General features: G+C 39.1%; 1 protein-coding gene across 3 annotated transcripts in view; it reads right to left on the bottom strand.

The window, feature by feature from the left end:
- The window catches only part of COL12A1 (collagen type XII alpha 1 chain), a 221,073-nt gene extending 203,696 nt beyond the window's left edge, over positions 1–17,377 (bottom strand). The window contains exons 1-2 of one of the 3 annotated variants that reach the window (XM_073569320.1): positions 17,190–17,377; positions 7,882–7,992 (exon numbers count right to left, since the gene is read on the bottom strand). In XM_073569320.1, coding sequence (XP_073425421.1) covers positions 7,882–7,954 — 73 coding nt within the window. In that variant the 5' untranslated portion in view covers positions 7,955–7,992; positions 17,190–17,377. The remainder of the gene's footprint in view (positions 1–7,881; positions 7,993–17,189) is intronic. The other 2 variants (XM_073569322.1, XM_073569323.1) reach the window with 2 other exon arrangements.
- Between the last annotated feature and the right edge of the window lie 1,009 nt (positions 17,378–18,386).

The following is an 18,386-nucleotide window of genomic DNA, read 5'->3' as shown; positions in this document are numbered from 1 at the left end:
GCAGAAAAATAAAAAGTCCATGATTTTTTAAAAAATCGTGATAAAATTTGTAATGCATATGCGTAAAAACCGCTCACATGTACAGTACATATAGAAGAGTGACCAGAGCGCACTGTGGACCCTGCAGAGAGCGGGATTCCTTACGTTGATGTAGTGGCCAATGTTAACATGGGTCAAGAAGCTGTCAGAACTTCTCAGAAGGAAGGAGGAGAAGTGTCATATTCACTGACTGCTCCAATGCTGTTCTCAGCATCTATTAGAGGTAGTGAAGAGGCAGAAGGACTGGCTGACAGCTGAAGATCTGGTCAGTAGTGCTGATTGATGGACAGAACACCACCAGGATGGCGCTACTGAAGATGTAAGAATGCATCAGCCAGAGGAACATCATATGTCAGTAATAAAATGTGTACAAATTTACTATTACCTATGAGTATTAGCATACTTGTGTGCACCTGTTCGTAAAAGTACATATAGATGTACCTGTGTAACGTGTTTACATGTATCGATGTGATTTGTGGTTATCTGTGTATGTATGTGTGTACACACGCACATAGCCACACTACACTATATATGTATATATATATATATATATATATATATATATACACACATACAGACAATGCACATTGCCATTTTTCCTATCCTTTATGCTGGCTATAAAATTCAGTATGTGCTTATGTGCGTATTATTTTGGACATCTCAAGGGGCGTGGTTTTATCAAGGGGCATGTCAAATGCCTGTATAAAATTTGGACAGCCCGTGAATTTTGGTCCAGTTGACCAGGAAAAATCTAATATAAGGTTGGCAACCCTAACTGACAAGGAAAATAAGAACAGCCAGTTTTCAATTCAGTGATGCAATTTCAGGAAGAATAACTGAGGAACAGAAGAACACAGATTTGTTGGAAAAAATGCTCCAGAATTATTTCATGGCAATACAAGCACTTACTAAAACAAATATGTCAGACGTGATGACAGGTCTTCTTTAACACATGCATTATACATATGGAAGCATGAGAAAAGCCCTAAAGGTGACGTCAAACATACACTGTATTCAACACCTGCAAATATATAATTCTTTAACACATTTGCTTATAAAAAGCTGAGGCTGCTGAAATGTAAAATGATTACTCAGAGGAAGAAATTCTGCTTCCTGCCATTACAAATGTTAGTCATGGCTGGCACATTATAACACAGGGTTATCCAACATTATTTTCGATGGGTCTGAAGGTTCAGCTCTTCTTCCTAGTGCATACAGAATGACTGAAATCCTGTAGACACCAAATGTTCAAATTAGAGTGTTATTCTTCATAGATGGGCATTGTTGGATAGTGTTTGTAAAAGTAATCTCTTTAATAGTTTTTAGTATATTAAAATTTGCAGCAGTACTTTAGATATTACCACATTCCTTATCTTTTGTTGACAGATCGTTACCTAAGAGACCGATCACCGCCGTCTAGCTTGAAAGAACTGCATTGAAACTGGCCAGGACTAGGAGGGAACCACACATTCCAGAGATCCTGACTACCTTCAAAACAGTTCTTATAATCTCAATAGAAAAGAGCTTGTACAGACTGAGGATTTTCTGCTGTCTAGCCGCGGTGGTCGGTCTCCTAGGTAACAAGAATTAAACAAAGGAAAAAATAAAGTGTTAATATTATATTGATATCTCAAGAACGTGTTAAAATTTTAATAAGCAGAAAATTGGAATATTTACAGTACAAGCACTAGCCAACAATGAACATGGAAACAACTCTTTGTTCATACATTTGTCATACCCATGGAAATGTAATGAATTTTTCTTTATTTTTAAAAAGTGTAGACATCAAGCAAACGCTAGTCACTATCTTGTGGATAGAAATAGGAAACAATATGCTATAGCAGAGGAGATTCCGTGATATTAGGCATCTATAATGACCTCTTCCTGTGCTATTACACTGCAGAGCAATGCTGTCTGGTTCAGTAAATATAGCAAATGGAATGGAGAATAATAAACTTTCTGGGAAGTATCTTGGCTTGTCTACTTTTCTAAATAAACATTTCTGACTCAGATCTGGTGGTGCAGTAAATGCAAGCTTCCAACTGAATTCAATTGTGTGTTTGATCCTTGTAACTAAGGTACAAATTAATTATTGCAGAATGTTAGTCTACTTGAACATTCAACGTAAAGTTAGAGTCACTGACCGTTTCTGCCGCCAATTCGGCAGCTGCCACTGACATCACATCGACAGAGCAGCAGCTTCTTTTTGCTCTGTTCTACTGACAGGGCTTGACTGCTGAAGTCATGCTGATTGACAGTCAGCTCCCCGATGTCTTACTGCAGGAAACCGGCTGTCAATCAGAATGATGCCAGCAGTCACGCCCCATCGACAAAGCAGTCCAGAAGAAGAAGAGCTGCTTTGTTGACATGCAGAAGATGAATTGCTGTCAGGGACCACTCTAAACCGGCATAGGATACAACGGCAGTTAGTTGCCTGTGTTAGCAACTACCTGTTTGTTAGTTTTTAGGCGCATAGCAAAAATAAATTCCTGGATAACCTTTTTAAAGGTGAAATCAGTACTACAAGCCAATTAATACTGAGTTGTCTTGGACAAACCAGAGCTGCAAAGGGAATGAGGATTAGTAAAAACACCATCCAAAAATGGTTGTTCCAAGGAAAGAGCTTAATAGAAACCTGTCACATTGCACATCAGTCTGATCTGTAGGCGTAGACAGAATGGTATAGAGAAAGAAGCTGAGCTGAATAATATGAAGGTTTGTTAGAAAAAGTTAAGTAAATCCTTGATTATTATGCATGAGTCGGTTGGGCAGTCCTACTCAGTGATTGGCATTCTTCTCTTTATGACTGCATGCAGAGATGGCTCTCAATTCCTGCGTAGGACCGCCCACTGGACCCATACATATAAACGCCAATGAATAAAATGAGCTTTTCTCAAACTCCTCCCACAACAATGTATATAAATCTGATCAGCTCTTCCCGCTGTACAATATTCTGGCAGCAAATCAGATACTATTTTAAACATGACAGGTTCCTCTTAAATGTGATGAGTTTTGGGTGCTGAATGTGGATATAACATTACAATATTATAAATTTACTGTCTTTAAGGTATGGAATAACAGAAAGATGAGATATAGTGTGATAGCCTGATATAAGGAGTCATAGTGGGGACAATTGTATTCCAGTGCTGTGCAAATTAATTGGGACAAAGCATTTTTTTAAGTAAAATCGTAAGTTGGTTACCAGTCAGTGATTCAAACCAGTTTTAACTGCTTTGAACAGGTGTGAGTGCCTGTTCAAAGCAGTTAAAACTGGTTTGAATCAATGACTGGTAACCAACTTAAGATTTTACTTTAAAAAAATGCTTTGTACCAATTAATTTGCACAGCACTGTAAATAACTTTACTATACTTTACAGTATAATACATTTACTTGTTATAGCAGTATATACCAATAAAATGTAAAATGCAGAACAGTATATCTATCATTTACAGGGTCATTACTTAATTCATGTACCCACAGAATCATGTAATATTGTAATTGCACTCTTAATAAATATGCTAATCTCTACATGCCTTTTAAGTACAGTGTAACAAGATTTGCCTAAGGAGTCTTTCAAATATTTATTTCATTTAAGTAGAGAGTAACACGATTTGCCTAAGGAGTCTTTCAATTATTTATTTGGCAACCACTCTCTAAAGAAAAATTATTAGTAGATTCTAATTAGTTGTTAATCCACTATCCATATTTAGCAATATTTATTACATGTTTTAAGGAAAAATGCAATGACACGCCCGATTAGTTAAAATTAAAAGGAGTCGTTCGTCAATTTTTAAAATTAATGGCAGTAAATTATATAGTATAAAGAATAATCACCTCTTCAAACCCCAGCTGTTCCAGTGTTGCTTCACCGGTGGTCCCCACTGGTCCTGTAGCAATGATGTCACGTTCTTCAATCACATGATGGTTACATGTATGACATGTGACTTCTGCGCTCAGTGATTGGCTGCAGTGATCATGTGATTGATAGAAATGATGTCATTGCTGCAGGATCAGTGGGGTGACGACAAATGGAACCGGAGGGGTTTAAATAGTTCGATAATTATTATTTTAGTATATTATGCCATGCAAATCTCCAACAACATATTTTACGGAAATTAGTACTAAAAATAATGTTACATTTCTTGCTTTTGAATAGAGGGAATGACCTCTAAATTAAATGTGCAGTCAATCCTTATAGATCCTAATAATGAAGCCTGCCTTATAGACATCCTATGTTAATATAGTCTAATGCAGCATTCCAGGAATATTCTTCATATAAACACATGCTCCATGTTGTGTTAATGTATTATCATCTGCATACCATGTCCAAGAAACCACACAGCTCAGCAGCATCCCTGTTAAAAAAGTCACTGCCAAAAATGGTTGTAACTCATTCCTCTAGTTTAGAAACAGATAAAGGGTTAGCAGCAATAAAATATACTGCATTTTGGCTATTTTCTGTGTGACAGCTGTTTGGTTTGGCTGCAAGGCTGGGTAAGAAGACAGCAACCGAAAAGCATGTAGATAAATTAGCCCTATTGTCTGTATGACTGTAAATTGTTAATAGAGTGCTACTGAAATGATTTGCTGTATATTTAATTCTAATAATCTACCAAAGAAGACAAGATTATTAGTTATTAAAGTAATACATAAGGGGTGGGGGGTGTGCGGGTGTACTCGGCTATTGTGGGGCAGAGGTAACACATTGGCTAGAATGCCAAAAGGCACTCATAAAAATTAGAAGACAGCAGTAGGTCAATGCCACATGGCAAGCAGGAACCCTATTACAGGCTTTCAATAGGGTTCCAGGAGCATCAAAGTATGCCTCTGTCATAAATGCTGGGTGCCATGGGACTGTCACCAAATCATTTGCCTTGGTCTGGACATTTAGATTTAAAACTAGGGCAGCAAACTGAATATTTGACCTATGGAATAATAAAAAAATACTACTATACCAATAATAGAAGTCAATGTTTTTAAAGAAAAACGTTTAGTAGCCAACAACACAACTGTAGACCATTTAATTTACTGACAGCAAGGTATGTCAGATCCATATTCACATCCATATTTTAGATTGGCTGAAGAAAGATGGAAAACTTTTTTGAGCTATTAAATATGGTCCTGTCCTCATCATGTTTTTGCCCTACATTTACTGTGTAGGCTGATTAAGCTCCCAATGTTCATGCTAAAGGTGTGTATAGAGCTTTAATGCTAGAAGACTGTCTTTTAGGCCTCCATCTGGTCAATGTAAAGCAAAAAAAAGGTATGCCAATTCCATCCTGTAGAGTCTAGTAAAAAAAAAGTATACGTTAAACTTACACCTTTTGAATAGGGAAGTCCATTGGTGATGGATGCCAATATACGGCACCGGTAGTAGGCATCGGTTTAATACTTCATGAGCTTTTTGTATTAAATAACCATTAAGGGTCATCAATACATTAAAGAGATGACTAGCAGAGACATCCATCATCCGTATAACAAGCTATAATGGCATCTAATTAACATATATATCCATGGAACAGATCCCATATAAATCTACAGGTAATGACTGCCACTGTTAGCCATCCATCACAGCCTCTGTTCAATGTAAATATCACGATATGTTCTTGGCTTATACATTAACTAGAGTCAAAAAATGTGATGTGAACAGGAGGCAAATATATGAACTAAAAGATTTACTGTTGTGACTCCATGCAGAACCAATGAAAAGTCAAATGTACAATAAAGAAATGATGTTTCCATGTGTAGCAAACTTTTATCTCAGTCATTATCTATAACATCTACTGAACTGCAGATAAGCAGCCAAAACCTACTATAGATGCTCTCGTTAAAAGCCAAATTAAAGGTTGAATTTCTTCTTGTCTTGATAATATTTTCTGGGGCTTTGTAGGAAAAAAGAACAGAAAATGGAGGCTGGATGTATGTGATCAATACTTTGTAGAAAAAGTTGTAATGTTGTCCTGTTAAAGTGCATTCTATGAAACTGCACTTTGACCTTGCAGGCAAGTTGACATGTTACTATTTTTAAGTCTTCTTATGAAACCTATTACTTAATTGATTGACTATTATGTTCTGATTTCCTAAACCAGAATCTCTTGTTTCCTTTCACATGGCCAATTAAAACATCACATTTCAGCTGACTGCAGCTGCCACTAGAGGGCGCTCAATGCATACACAGTCATGCAGTTAGTTTTGATTTAAAGGGAGCTGTATAGATTCATATGCAGGGAGTTCCCACAAGTAGTGACTTCATGCTACCAAGATGTCATCATTTCAAGGGCTTGTCTCACAATAGTTATGGAATAGATAATATTTAATTTTTTTGCAATTCCCTGTTATAATCTTTAAAGTGGCCTATAGCTCAGCTATGTATCTGACTAAGGCTAGTTTCACACTAGCGTTTTTGAGCGTAGCGACGGCCTGCGCACGGCTGCTGCTAAGCCCCGCCCCCTGCCGCGCTTCCGCCGGTAGCTCCGCCTACCGGCGCATGACGCTGCATGCGCCCTGCGTCCCCTATCTTTATCACTGGGGGCGCAGGCCGTGCGCAGTATGCGTTTGGCGGCGCATGCGTCCTTTTGACGGTGCGCCGACCTGCGCCAAACGCAACCTGCTGCAGTTTGGTTGCGCCGGCGCACCGTCAAAAAGGCGCATGCGCCGCCAAACGCATACTGCGCACGGCCTGTGCCCCCAGTTAGGGGACGCAGGGCGCATGTAGCGTCATGTGCCGGTAGGCAGAGCTACCGGCGGAGGCGCGGCAGGGGGCGGGGTTAGCGGCGGCCGTGCGCAGGCCGTCGCTGCGCTCAAAAACGCTAGTGTGAAACTAGCCTAAGTCTTGCAATATTAGTTACGAAGAACAACACTTATAAAATACTTTTTACATTCATTTCTAAATTTTTAAGGCTGAGTGCAGACGGACTTTTTGGCCCTGCGGATTTTTCCGCGCAGAATGGAAGAAATCCGCAGGTCAAATGACCTGCATTTTTCCTGCGGATTTCTTCCATTTTTCATGCGGTTTTCATGCGTTTTTTGTGCGGTTTTCCATCGCGGTTTACCCCCTGCGGATTTGGTGACAGGGGAGATGGAAAACCGCACAAAAGAAGTAACATGCTGCGGATTTTGTACCGCGGGAAAACCGTGCGGAAAAATCCGCAGTGTCTGCACAGCGTTTTTTTTTTCCATTGATTTTAAGGCTACTGTACATCACAATGCAGAAATGCAACGTTTCTCCGCGGTAAAATCTGCTGCGGATCCGCTGCAAATCTGCATCGTGTGCACACAGCCTAAATGTTTTATGAACATGTTCTAGTAGTTAACAGTTTTAGCATACCTACTGTTACAATGCCATAATGCCCATAGTGCTTGAACTGTGGCATTGGCCATGTACCTTACCACAATACACAGTATACACAGAGTGCAACAAGGTTTTATCAACATTTTAAAACAAAATATAAATAAATAATTATTTACAACATGTACAAACATTGTAGAAAATTTTATTATATGTAGATATTCCATACTGCAGAAGTGCCAAGCAGGAGGGGTGTGCCAGTGCCAGGAGGCTTGTAATATTGCAACTTCATGCTTACACAAGCTTTTTCCAAATCCGGATGCCATGAAGAGTAGAGATGACAGATGCCAAGTCTATTCCTGTTGAGCTACAATACTATCTCCTTGACTGTGTTTTTGGGAACAAAAATGTTTTATTTGCACAACACAAAAATGGACAAAGAGAAAAGACAAACAAAAGAGAAAAGAAGAAGTTGAAGAAGAGAAGTAGAGGGAAAAAATGACAGCCCTATTACTTATTGATTCAATAGTTAGATGATAAATTAATGTATTACCTTCTGCCTCAATAGAAGATAAGAGCAGGACAGCACATAGTGCAGTCACTGCAAAGTGAAGCCGAATTTTCATTCCTTTCAATTTTCTGGTTTAAACCAACATGAATAGATCTGAAATAACAAAATTAATAACATTTTTAACAGTACATTACAAACATTGTCTTCATTTGTATTACCAGTTCCTACCTTGTTTCTTTTGATATCCAACATACTGAAGATAGATAGATAGATAGATAGATAGATCTGGGATAGATAGATAGATAGATAGATAGATAGATAGATAGATAATAGATGGATAGATAGATAGATATGGGATAGATAGATCTGGGAAAGATAGATAGATAGATAGATAGATAGATAGATAGATAGATAGATAGATAGATAGATAGATAGGGGACAGCTAGATAGATAGATAGATAGATATGGGATAGATAGATAGATAGATAGATAGATAATGAAAGAAAAAGAAGCAACACTTATCCCAAGTGACAGTTGGTACACACCCATTAGTTGTTATCAAACAACTCTGAAGATATATATCCAAGAAAAATAGGCAGCAGTCTAATATTTCAATTGTAAAAATACACAGATTTATTAGCTCATGTGCAAAATAAACTGCAATGGTTCAACTCTCAAATAGCTGAGCCAAAGGCCTGACAGAGCTAGAAAAGAATCATTACATGGGTCGTCTGCTGATGGAGATCTGAATTAATGATCCTAGATACAGAGTAGACTTGATGCGATTTTATTATCAACGCATTTCGAAGTCTTCAGACTTCTTCATCAGGATAAACCACAGGTAGGTGTATCCTTAGATATATTTGTAGATTGTGAGCCCTCGGGGGCAGGGTCCTATCTCATCCTGTACCAGTCGTGACTTGTATTGTTTAAGATTACTGTACTTGTATGTATTATGTATACCCCTCCTCACATGTAAAGTGCCATGGAATAAATGGCGCTATAGTAATAATAATAATATCGGGTTTATCCTGATGAAGAAGTCTAAAGACTTCGAAACGCGTTGACAATAAAATCGCATCAAGTCTACTTTGTATCCTGGACCATTCTTTCGAATCTCAATCAGCAGCGCAGATGACCCACCTATTTTTGATAGATAGATAGATAGATAGATAGATAGATAGATAGATAGATATTAGCTAGATAGCTAGATAGAGGATATTTAGATATTAAATAGACAGATATGTAGAAAAAAATGGAACAGCACAAATATTAGAACATCGGGTGCTCAGGCCTCCCCAGCAATACATCCATAACTTGCCAGAATTCCATAGAAACAATAAAGAAGGCGGCACTCCATTAGTATTCCAAGTGACAGTGGATTTCATTCAGACCCACATAGCGTGCTGTCTTTCCTTTTGTCTCTATAGATAGATAGACCTTGGACAATTTTGGTATGATCTATTGACAATGAAATGTCTACAGATGTATATTTGGTAGCAAATTCTTACAAAACTGTCTGACTTTGCAAAAGAAAGTACATAAATGATTTTGGGATTTATTCTTAAGTCCATACTTGGTGCAAGAACCAACATTTTTTTCTGCCCACAATTAGGATTAGGGGTTTTCGGTATGTCTGTCTTCCTTTACAATAGACTGATTAAATGGAATTGTTTCTTTTTTTGAATCTAAGCTAAATTACACAACTAGAACATATTTCAGTTGTGAGAATCCTGCATATAATATTGATATTGTGTCACATAAAGTATCGTACCCACAAAACTTCTGATCCTGGGAACGCTTCAGCAACTGCAACTTATTTGTGATGTCACATAACACTTTGCATGTTAGTCAAAATATGACGTCATTTGAAAGGATTTAGTATGGCAGTGCCAGGGCTCATGTACTGTATTTGATATATCAATGTACACAAACCCTGAACATGACCACACAGAGCTCCTATGGATCAGCACTAAGGACCTGTAATCACTGAATAGGATGACTGAAGTATTATAATCTCCCATAGAATCAATGATTCCAGGAGAGATTGATTCCTTTTGAGCATGGCATACTGTAACTATGTTTCTCTAAGCATGTATATCAATCTATAAGGTTCATTAGCCACAAATGATCAGTTAGAGCTGGTGCCTTCGAAGTTTGCACAGCTTTGCCACTAGAATAAAATGTTTATGAGTAGTGAAGGATAAAATTATATAAATGAAATACAAGACTTTTTTGGGGGAAAATATCATTTTCATTTGGGGTTTACTACATCTGTGCAAAGGCACTATACAGTACCTAAACAACTTTATGAGGCTGTAATGCACATGGCATTTGGCTAGTTTCATCAGATGCCACATTACATACAGTTGTGGCCAAAAGTATTGACACCCCTGCAATTCTGTCAGATAATACTCAGTTTCTTCCTGAAAATGATTGCAAACACAAATTCTTTGGTATTATCTTCATTTAATTTGTCTTAAATGAAAAAACACAAAAGAGAATGAAGCAAAAAGCAAAACATTGATCATTTCACACAAAACTCCAAAAATGGGCCAGACAAAAGTACTGGCACCCTCAGCCTAATACTTGGTTGCACAACCTTTAGCCAAAATAACTGCGACCAACCGCTTCCGGTAACCATCAATGAATTTCTTACAATGCTCTGCTGGAATTTTAGACCATTCTTCTTTGGCAGACCGCTCCAGGTCCCTGATATTTGAAGGGTGCCTTCTCCAAACTGCCATTTTTAGACCTCTCCACAGGTGTTCTATGGGATTCAGGTCTGGACTCATTGCTGGCCACCTTAGAAGTCTCCAGTGCTTTCTCTCAAACCATTTTATAGTGCTTTTTGAAGTGTGCTTTGGTTCATTATCCTGCTGGAAGACCCATGACCTCTGAGGGAGACCCAGCTTTCTCACACTGGGCCCTACATTATGCTGCAAAATTTGTTGGTAGTCTTCAGACTTCATTATGCCATGCACACGGTCAAGCAGTTCAGTGCCAGAGGCAGCAAAGCAACCCCAAAACATCAGGGAACCTCCACCATGTTTGACTGTAGGGACCGTGTTTTTTTCTTTGAATGCCTCTTTTTTTCTCCTGTAAACTCTATGTTGATGCCTTTGCCCAAAAAGCTCTACTTTTGTCTCATCTGACCAGAGAACATTCTTCCAAAATGTTTTATGCTTTTTCAGGTAAGTTTTGGCAAACTCCAGGCTGGCTTTTTTATGTCTCGGGGTAAGAAGTGGAGTCTTCCTGGGTCTCCTACCATACAGTCCCTTTTCATTCAGACGCCGACGGATAGTACAGGCTGACACTGTTGTACACTCGGACTGCAGGGCAGCTTGAACTTGTTTGGATGTTAGTCAAGGTTCTTTATCCAACATCCACACAATCTTGCGTTTAAATCTCATCAATTTTTCTTTTCCGTCCACATCTAGGGAGGTTAGCTACAGTGCCACGGGCTTTAAACTTCTTGATGACACTGCGCACGGTAGACACAGGAACATTCAAGTCTTTGGAGATGGACTTGTAGCCTTTAGATTGCTCATGCTTCCTCACAATTTGGTTTCTCAAGTCCTCAGACAGTTCTTTGGTCTTCTTTCTTTTCTCCATGCTCAATGTGGTACACACAAGGACACAGGACAGAGGTTGAGTCAACTTTAATCCATGTCAATTGGCTGCAAGTGTGATTTAGTTATTGCCAACACCTGTTAGGTGCCACAGGTAAGTTACAGGTGCTGTTAATAACACAAATTAGAGAAGCATCACATGATTTTTCGAACAGTGCCAATACTTTTGTCCACCCTCTTTTTTATGTTTGGTGTGGAATTATATCCAATTTGGCTTTAGGACAATTCTTTTTGTGTTTTTTCATTTAAGACAAATTAAATGAAGATAATAATACCAAAGAATTTGTGTTTGCAATCATTTTCAGGAAGAAACTGAGTATTATCTGACAGAATTGCAGAGGTGTCAATACTTTTGGCCACAACTGTAAGTGCCACATGCAGAAAATAGAGATGGGTTGTGTGCTTTTGGTAAGGATCCGAATGAATATAGCACAAGACACATAATATGCTAATGTGGTTTATTTTCAACGTGTTTCAAAGTCATCCAACTTCTTCATCAGGGAAAAACACCAAGGTTTTTCCTGATGAAGAAAGGACAAATAGTGGATACCATGTCCCATGAGAATTCTAATCCAACACCGATTGAGCAGAACAGCCTACCTTAATCGCCACTCTTTACCCTCTACTATATAAGCCCCAGGACGCTAATGGGTCTCTTCATATATTTACACATAGGATATATAAGCAGTCGGTACACTGATGAAAGTCACTGTTACATAATCAAAACGTTTATGTCACTGTACTGAAATTGTGGCTCTGTACCACTTTTGGATCACATTAAAATTGTTCAACTTTCACCATCTTGTGCGCCAAATTTTCAGTCAGCTTTCCTGATGAAGAAGTCAAATTACTTTGAAACGGGTTGGAAATAAACCACATTAACATGCTATGCATCTCGCGGTATCTTCGTTTGGATCCATACCAACAGTCCAGACAACCCATCCCTACTTTCTCGATTTGGCACTATATCGGTAATCCAACCCGTGGGGTTTCTCAGTGCACTTCATGTATTGTATCTCTCAAAACTTAACCAGGTGAACATAACCATTTTTACTTACCATATACTACTGTCCATCAGATAAAACCCTATTGCGCTTTTCTGTTCCCAATCCCTAGCTTCTTCTCCATATTACAGAAGTGACAACAGTGCTTTGCACAATATCTTTGTAACATGGTTTCAATCCAAAGGCACCATATAGCAGAATGTAGATTGTCTACCTTTCTGTAGTATAAAGGCTTTTTAAGATGTGAGTTAAAAAAAATGTTGTTGGCCCTATCTGCATTTGGTACCAAATGGCTCAATAACTTACTAAACATGTTGCATGGGTAAAAGTCCAATTTTCAAATGTACTGGCCATATTCTTTTGTCCTTATATGGCTGATATATGAGCCATACTATGTGTTAATGCTAATCTACAAAATGCTAAAGCTGAAGCCAATTCCAGACTACCACAACCCTCCAGAGGTCCAGCGCCTGTGGCAACTTGCATTTACAGCTCCTGAGTGTGTATTCTAAGTAATCATACCCAGGTGATTGGCTACAGGAGGGTGACGGAGTGCGGTTATTCACTTCCACAGAACTGCTAACCACTTTAGTTTTGGTGACTAAGCAAATTACTCTTCTACGCTTTCCAGCTCTTTATGTAAACTGGGTGTGATTTCAGGAATCCATTACCTCAGATGTTCTTCATGAAGGCTCCAAGGGTCTCTTCTTTCTGAATAACTTAGCCTCATTTACATTGCATTACTAATATCATAGTAGCATACTAACCATTCATTTTATTGTCAGGACTAATTCGAAATTCTTGCTATGAAAAATTCTCTAATAAAGTAAGCCTAAAGGAGAGAACTTACATAACTGGAGGCAAGAAACTGTGTACATACTATAGAAGCAGAACATGAACTTCGGTGTGGCCCTTGGATGTAGCAGATATAGGCAAGGTTGGTTGTAGCCCCTATTTTAATGGGTGGAGAATCTGAGCGGAGGCCCATTTTTAATAATTCTACAATTAAGAGTTTTGGTAATTAACAATATAACCATCATAGAAAGGAGATGGTAGCAAATAAACACCAAGATCTCCTGTCTTGGGTTGTTAGCTTAGAGTCATTATGTTAGCCATCACCAGAAGGGCTCTATAGAACCCCTCATGCCAAATACTTTCCTGGCAACAGGTATGCAGTCTATATAGCAAAGTAAGTATATGTTAATGCTATACAAATAGCTGGTAAAATAAAATACCGTTGCTAAATATACATAGAAAGAGCGAGAAATAATTGGATCCAACCCAGTTGGACTTGTAAGAATGCATATTTATGCTTCTGTCTTTAATTATATTTTATTACATTTTTATGGAATCTAACCATCTCTGATGTGTTTATGATACATAGAGTTTCCCAAAACGAGAAAATACTTGGACAGAGTCTCATAAAACCATGAGATGATGGATGGGACTAAACAATGAACTCAACAGTTCAACATAAGAAATGCAGACAGCAACTTTGGAGAATAACATTTGTAAAACGGTTACAGAGTGTTTCGTTGGACTGAAGATACTGTAGACTTCTGCAGACAATGGACATTCTTCCAGTGGTTATGATGAATTCCATTCCAATCCTAACTAGCTTAGAAATATGAACCCACTACCGGCGATGTGGTTAAGGACCCTTTGGACCCTAAGAAAAGTGCAACCATGATGTAATGCCCACAAGGGAGTCATTCAAAGATTGTAAAACACCATGATTGCTGCCACAGATGTTGCCTTAGAAGCAGCACAAAAGCAGAGCTCGCAGGATTAAGGGTCACAGTTTAGGTTTCCTTTTCTAATCATTCAGGCAGACACAATAAGGCTATGTTAGGTAGTGAGTGCAAAACCCATTACCAGAACAGTGTAGACATGTGTCCCTACGGCTCCTTTACACTACATTTACTCTGCTTGGCACATGATACAAGTGAGATGTGGTTAATTTATCCAGTGCTGACCATTCGCAAAACTCTGCCAATGTTTCCAGGAATCAAAGCGAAGCACACGTTCTACTTAACATGAATTCCTATTTACTCTCAATTATAGGAAAATTCGAAACACATTCAAAAATAACTGGGAATCAATAAACCTAACCTAATAAAACATAACTCTACATATCAGTTAATACAGTAATTGAAATAGCAGGAGTAACACAGTCAAAACAAGAGCACCAAGGAAACAGGCGCCATATGCCAATAGGTAGGACACGTTATTTGCAGCTTTGTATTTCCAAAGCAACTGAGTCACAAAAGTCTGCACTTCCAGCAAGGACTAAGAAATTAGTATTTCCTTAACACTGTCATCAATGATACATCCACATTCTCTGCATTAGATTCAGTTGCTTAATGTTCTTTTCTTAAGCTTGGAAGTGAACTAGAACAGGTATCATATATCACAGGACATGTCTTTCTTGCTCCCTGCATCGCCTAGTGGTTGGAAAAAGTACTACAATGGTATTAGAAAAAATAAAAAAAAACTCTTGATGAGTTTCCCTTCTGCCCAATACTTTCCTTTAGGTTTATACCTGTTTTAGCACTTTTTATAGAAGGAAGTCTACTGTGAGACAGTCATTCATAATCTGCTTCTTACTGGTTCCACAACACCTTCAACCAACGTGCAAAATTTATTATAAAAGCGACATTAACATTGAATGGCCAAGGCCCACTACAAATATATATATATATATATATATATACACACATACATACATATATATGTACACGCACACATACATATACACACGCACATACATATATACACTCACTGGCCACTTTATTAGGTACACCATGCTAGTAACGGGTTGGACCCCCTTTTGCCTTCAGAACTGCCTCAATTCTTCGTGGCAGAGATTCAACAAGGTGCTGGAAGCATTCCTCAGAGATTTTGGACCATATTGACATGATGGCATCACACAGTTGGCGCAGATTTGTCGGCTGCACATCCCTGATGCGAATCTCCCGTTCCACCACATCCCAAAGATGCTCTATTGGATTGAGATCTGGTGACTGAGGAGGCCATTTGAGTACAGTGAACTCATTGTCATGTTCAAGAAACCAATCTGAGATGATTCGAGCTTTATGACATGGCGCATTATCCTGCTGAAAGTAGCCATCAGATGCCTGTTCTTAGCTGAGAGGAGTGGTACCCAGTGTGGTCTTCTGCTGCTGTAGCCCATCTGCCTCAAAGTTCGACGCACTGTGCGTTCAGAGATGCTCTTCTGCCTACCTTGGTTGTAACGGGTGGCAATTTGAGTCACTGTTGCCTTTCTATCAGCTCGAACCAGTATGCCCATTCTCCTCTGACCTCTGGCATCAACAAGGCATTTCCGGCCACAGAACTGCCGCTCACTGGATTTTTTTTCTTTTTCGGACCATTCTCTGTAAACCCTAGAGATGGTTGTGCGTGAAAATCCCAGTAGATCAGCAGTTTCTGAAATACTCAGACCAGCCCTTCTGGCACCAACAATCATGCCACGTTCAAAGGCACTCAAATCACCTTTCTTCCCCATACTGATGCTCGGTTTGAACTGCAGGAGATTGTCTTGACCATGTCTACATGCCTAAATGCACTGAGTTGCCGCCATGTGATTGGCTGATTAGAAATTAAATCTTAACACACAGTTGGACAGGTGTACCTAATAAAGTGGCCAGTGAGTGTATATACATATATATATATATACGTACACATAAATATATACATACATATATATATACAATTATTTAAATATATTGCAAAATAGGAACAGAGAATCAAAGAATAAATTGTGGGACTCACCCTGAGTGTCACAGTTTTTTCTCTGTTCCTATCTTTGATATGTTTTGATGAATAAGGTAGCAGTGAACAGCCAATTCTGACCCTATCTGTCTATCGATCTATCTATCTACTTATCGGAGCTTTTCTAGATATGTTATCCACCAATATGAGAACAATATATGCTTCATAGGAAGTGGTAGAACTACAAATCTCAGTATTCTCCCATAAATAGCAATGCAAAGTATTGATATTGCAAAAAAAAAGAAATGCTATAGAATGAGATAAATGGATAAACCACATGGCAGCTGCTTATTAGCCATTAATTTCCAATCAGGTGCTGCTCTGGCTGCACAGTAATGACAGTGAGTCTATCCATGAGGAATTCCAGATGGTCAGCTTTTTATACAGACGTTTGCGGATCTCACAATAAATCATGAGAACTTTCCATACTTATCTTCCATAGGATCCCTGCACTTTAACACCTCTGTTGCCATGGGCTCCTGGAGGAAACTGACATTAACTTCTTCCTAGTCCTCACTGATCATCTTAGCTGACTCCCAGGTCACCAATCACAACTCCATTTTTCTTACTAGTTCCTTTCCATTGTGTGTACCCTGTTTGGTGCATTTATTACTGTACGAACACTTTGTAACAGACGCAAAGTCCAAATTATTCTTAAGTCATATGGAAAATATTTAGTCTGCAACCAGCAAAAGAACTGAATTTATAGCAAAAGTCCCAATTTCCCCAGCAGTGCGAGTGTTAATAAACATACAGTAAAATAGACATAATCAGTCCCAGACAGTAGATAGTAACTCTTTCTATGAAAATGGCAATATATTACTACAGACTGAAGGAGATGGGAGCTAGCAGTTTAAAAAAAAAGACTAAGAAAGTGACAGGAGCATAGGAAGAAGCAGAACGACTATGCAGAGGGTCCAACCTGCTCTCTATGAAGCTCTGTGGACTCAGGTCTCCTGGTCTCTTGCGGTCCAGCAGTGGATGCGATGCACAGGATCTTCTCCTCCCAAAGATGCTCGTTCCTTAAGGACTGTCTTCCTTCAAATGGGAAGTGTCTCTCCCCAATCTGCTCCTTATGAGAGGGCTGCTCCTAAAACTCCTCTAAAGCTCTTACGAAACAGCAGGGGAAGGTGGACCACTGCCACCGGGTGATAGATGCAATGCTTCTGTATGGGGGGAAGGAAGGAAGGTGGAAGGAGGGAGGGAGGGCTGGAAAAAAAGGGGGAGACTTTTACTTTTTTGGAAAGTTCCACATACTTTTCAAAATTCTTTCTCCATGATTCCTGTTCAGGAGCTAGTGCCAGGGGGTCCTCTGTGTCTTCTCAGAGCCAAAATGAGCAGCCACACTTGGAAGGAAGCTGGAAGCTCTCTTAGGTTTCCCTGGCAAATTTACAAAGGGATTTCTCAAACCAAGAAGAACAATGAGGGAAGAAAATGAACAGCTTTAATCTCCAAATGCTATTTGTTTCAGGCAGAGGAAAAAATAACTATGAGGTTTGCAAAGCAGCAATAGTAGTGGGTGCTCTTGAAACATCCAGCAGGTTTTCCATGAAGTAACTGTCTGCCTATTCCACTTATTTTCTGTGCCTTGTAGGTTTATTTGGCAGGGGCTCAGAACATTTGTAGAACCAATAAAACGTAAATTGTTAGGAGATGCAATGATTTTCGCAGCCTAGTTCTCTCAATGAGATTTCACCGACCCAGAAACCTAACATTCACTTCCCCCTAGCTGGCAGGACTGAGAATTGGAAGCGTTCGCTGTTAGCTGCCAGTGCAGACTGTGGTCCTGGTGCAGCACCGTCCTGCTCACAATACTGTGAACTACAGATCTCAGCATGCTTCCTAGCCATAATGCTTATTCTAGCTTGACCCAAGCTGCTGTTACTAAATCACTGCTCTCCCCATGTGTGCATTCTTGTCCCTGCTTGTAACATAAAGCTAAGGGCATGAAACCTTCAGTGTGCTAGGTGTGTGCTTAACTAACATCTACTGTTCTCTGTTGTCAACCCTAAAGAAGTGGAAGGAGCTGACTATAATGCTATTTAATGTCAAAAGTCCCCTGATGGTTAATTAGATTTCAGTTTCGCTACTTTCCTACATTTTTCACACCTATACATTA

Source organism: Dendrobates tinctorius, unplaced genomic scaffold, assembly GCF_039654945.1.
Source record: "Dendrobates tinctorius isolate UK_male_01 unplaced genomic scaffold, ASM3965494v1 ptg000024l, whole genome shotgun sequence".
Classification (NCBI taxonomy): domain Eukaryota; kingdom Metazoa; phylum Chordata; class Amphibia; order Anura; family Dendrobatidae; genus Dendrobates; species Dendrobates tinctorius.
Note: the sequence above shows the minus strand (reverse complement) of the source record. Positions and strands in the feature narration are given on the sequence as shown.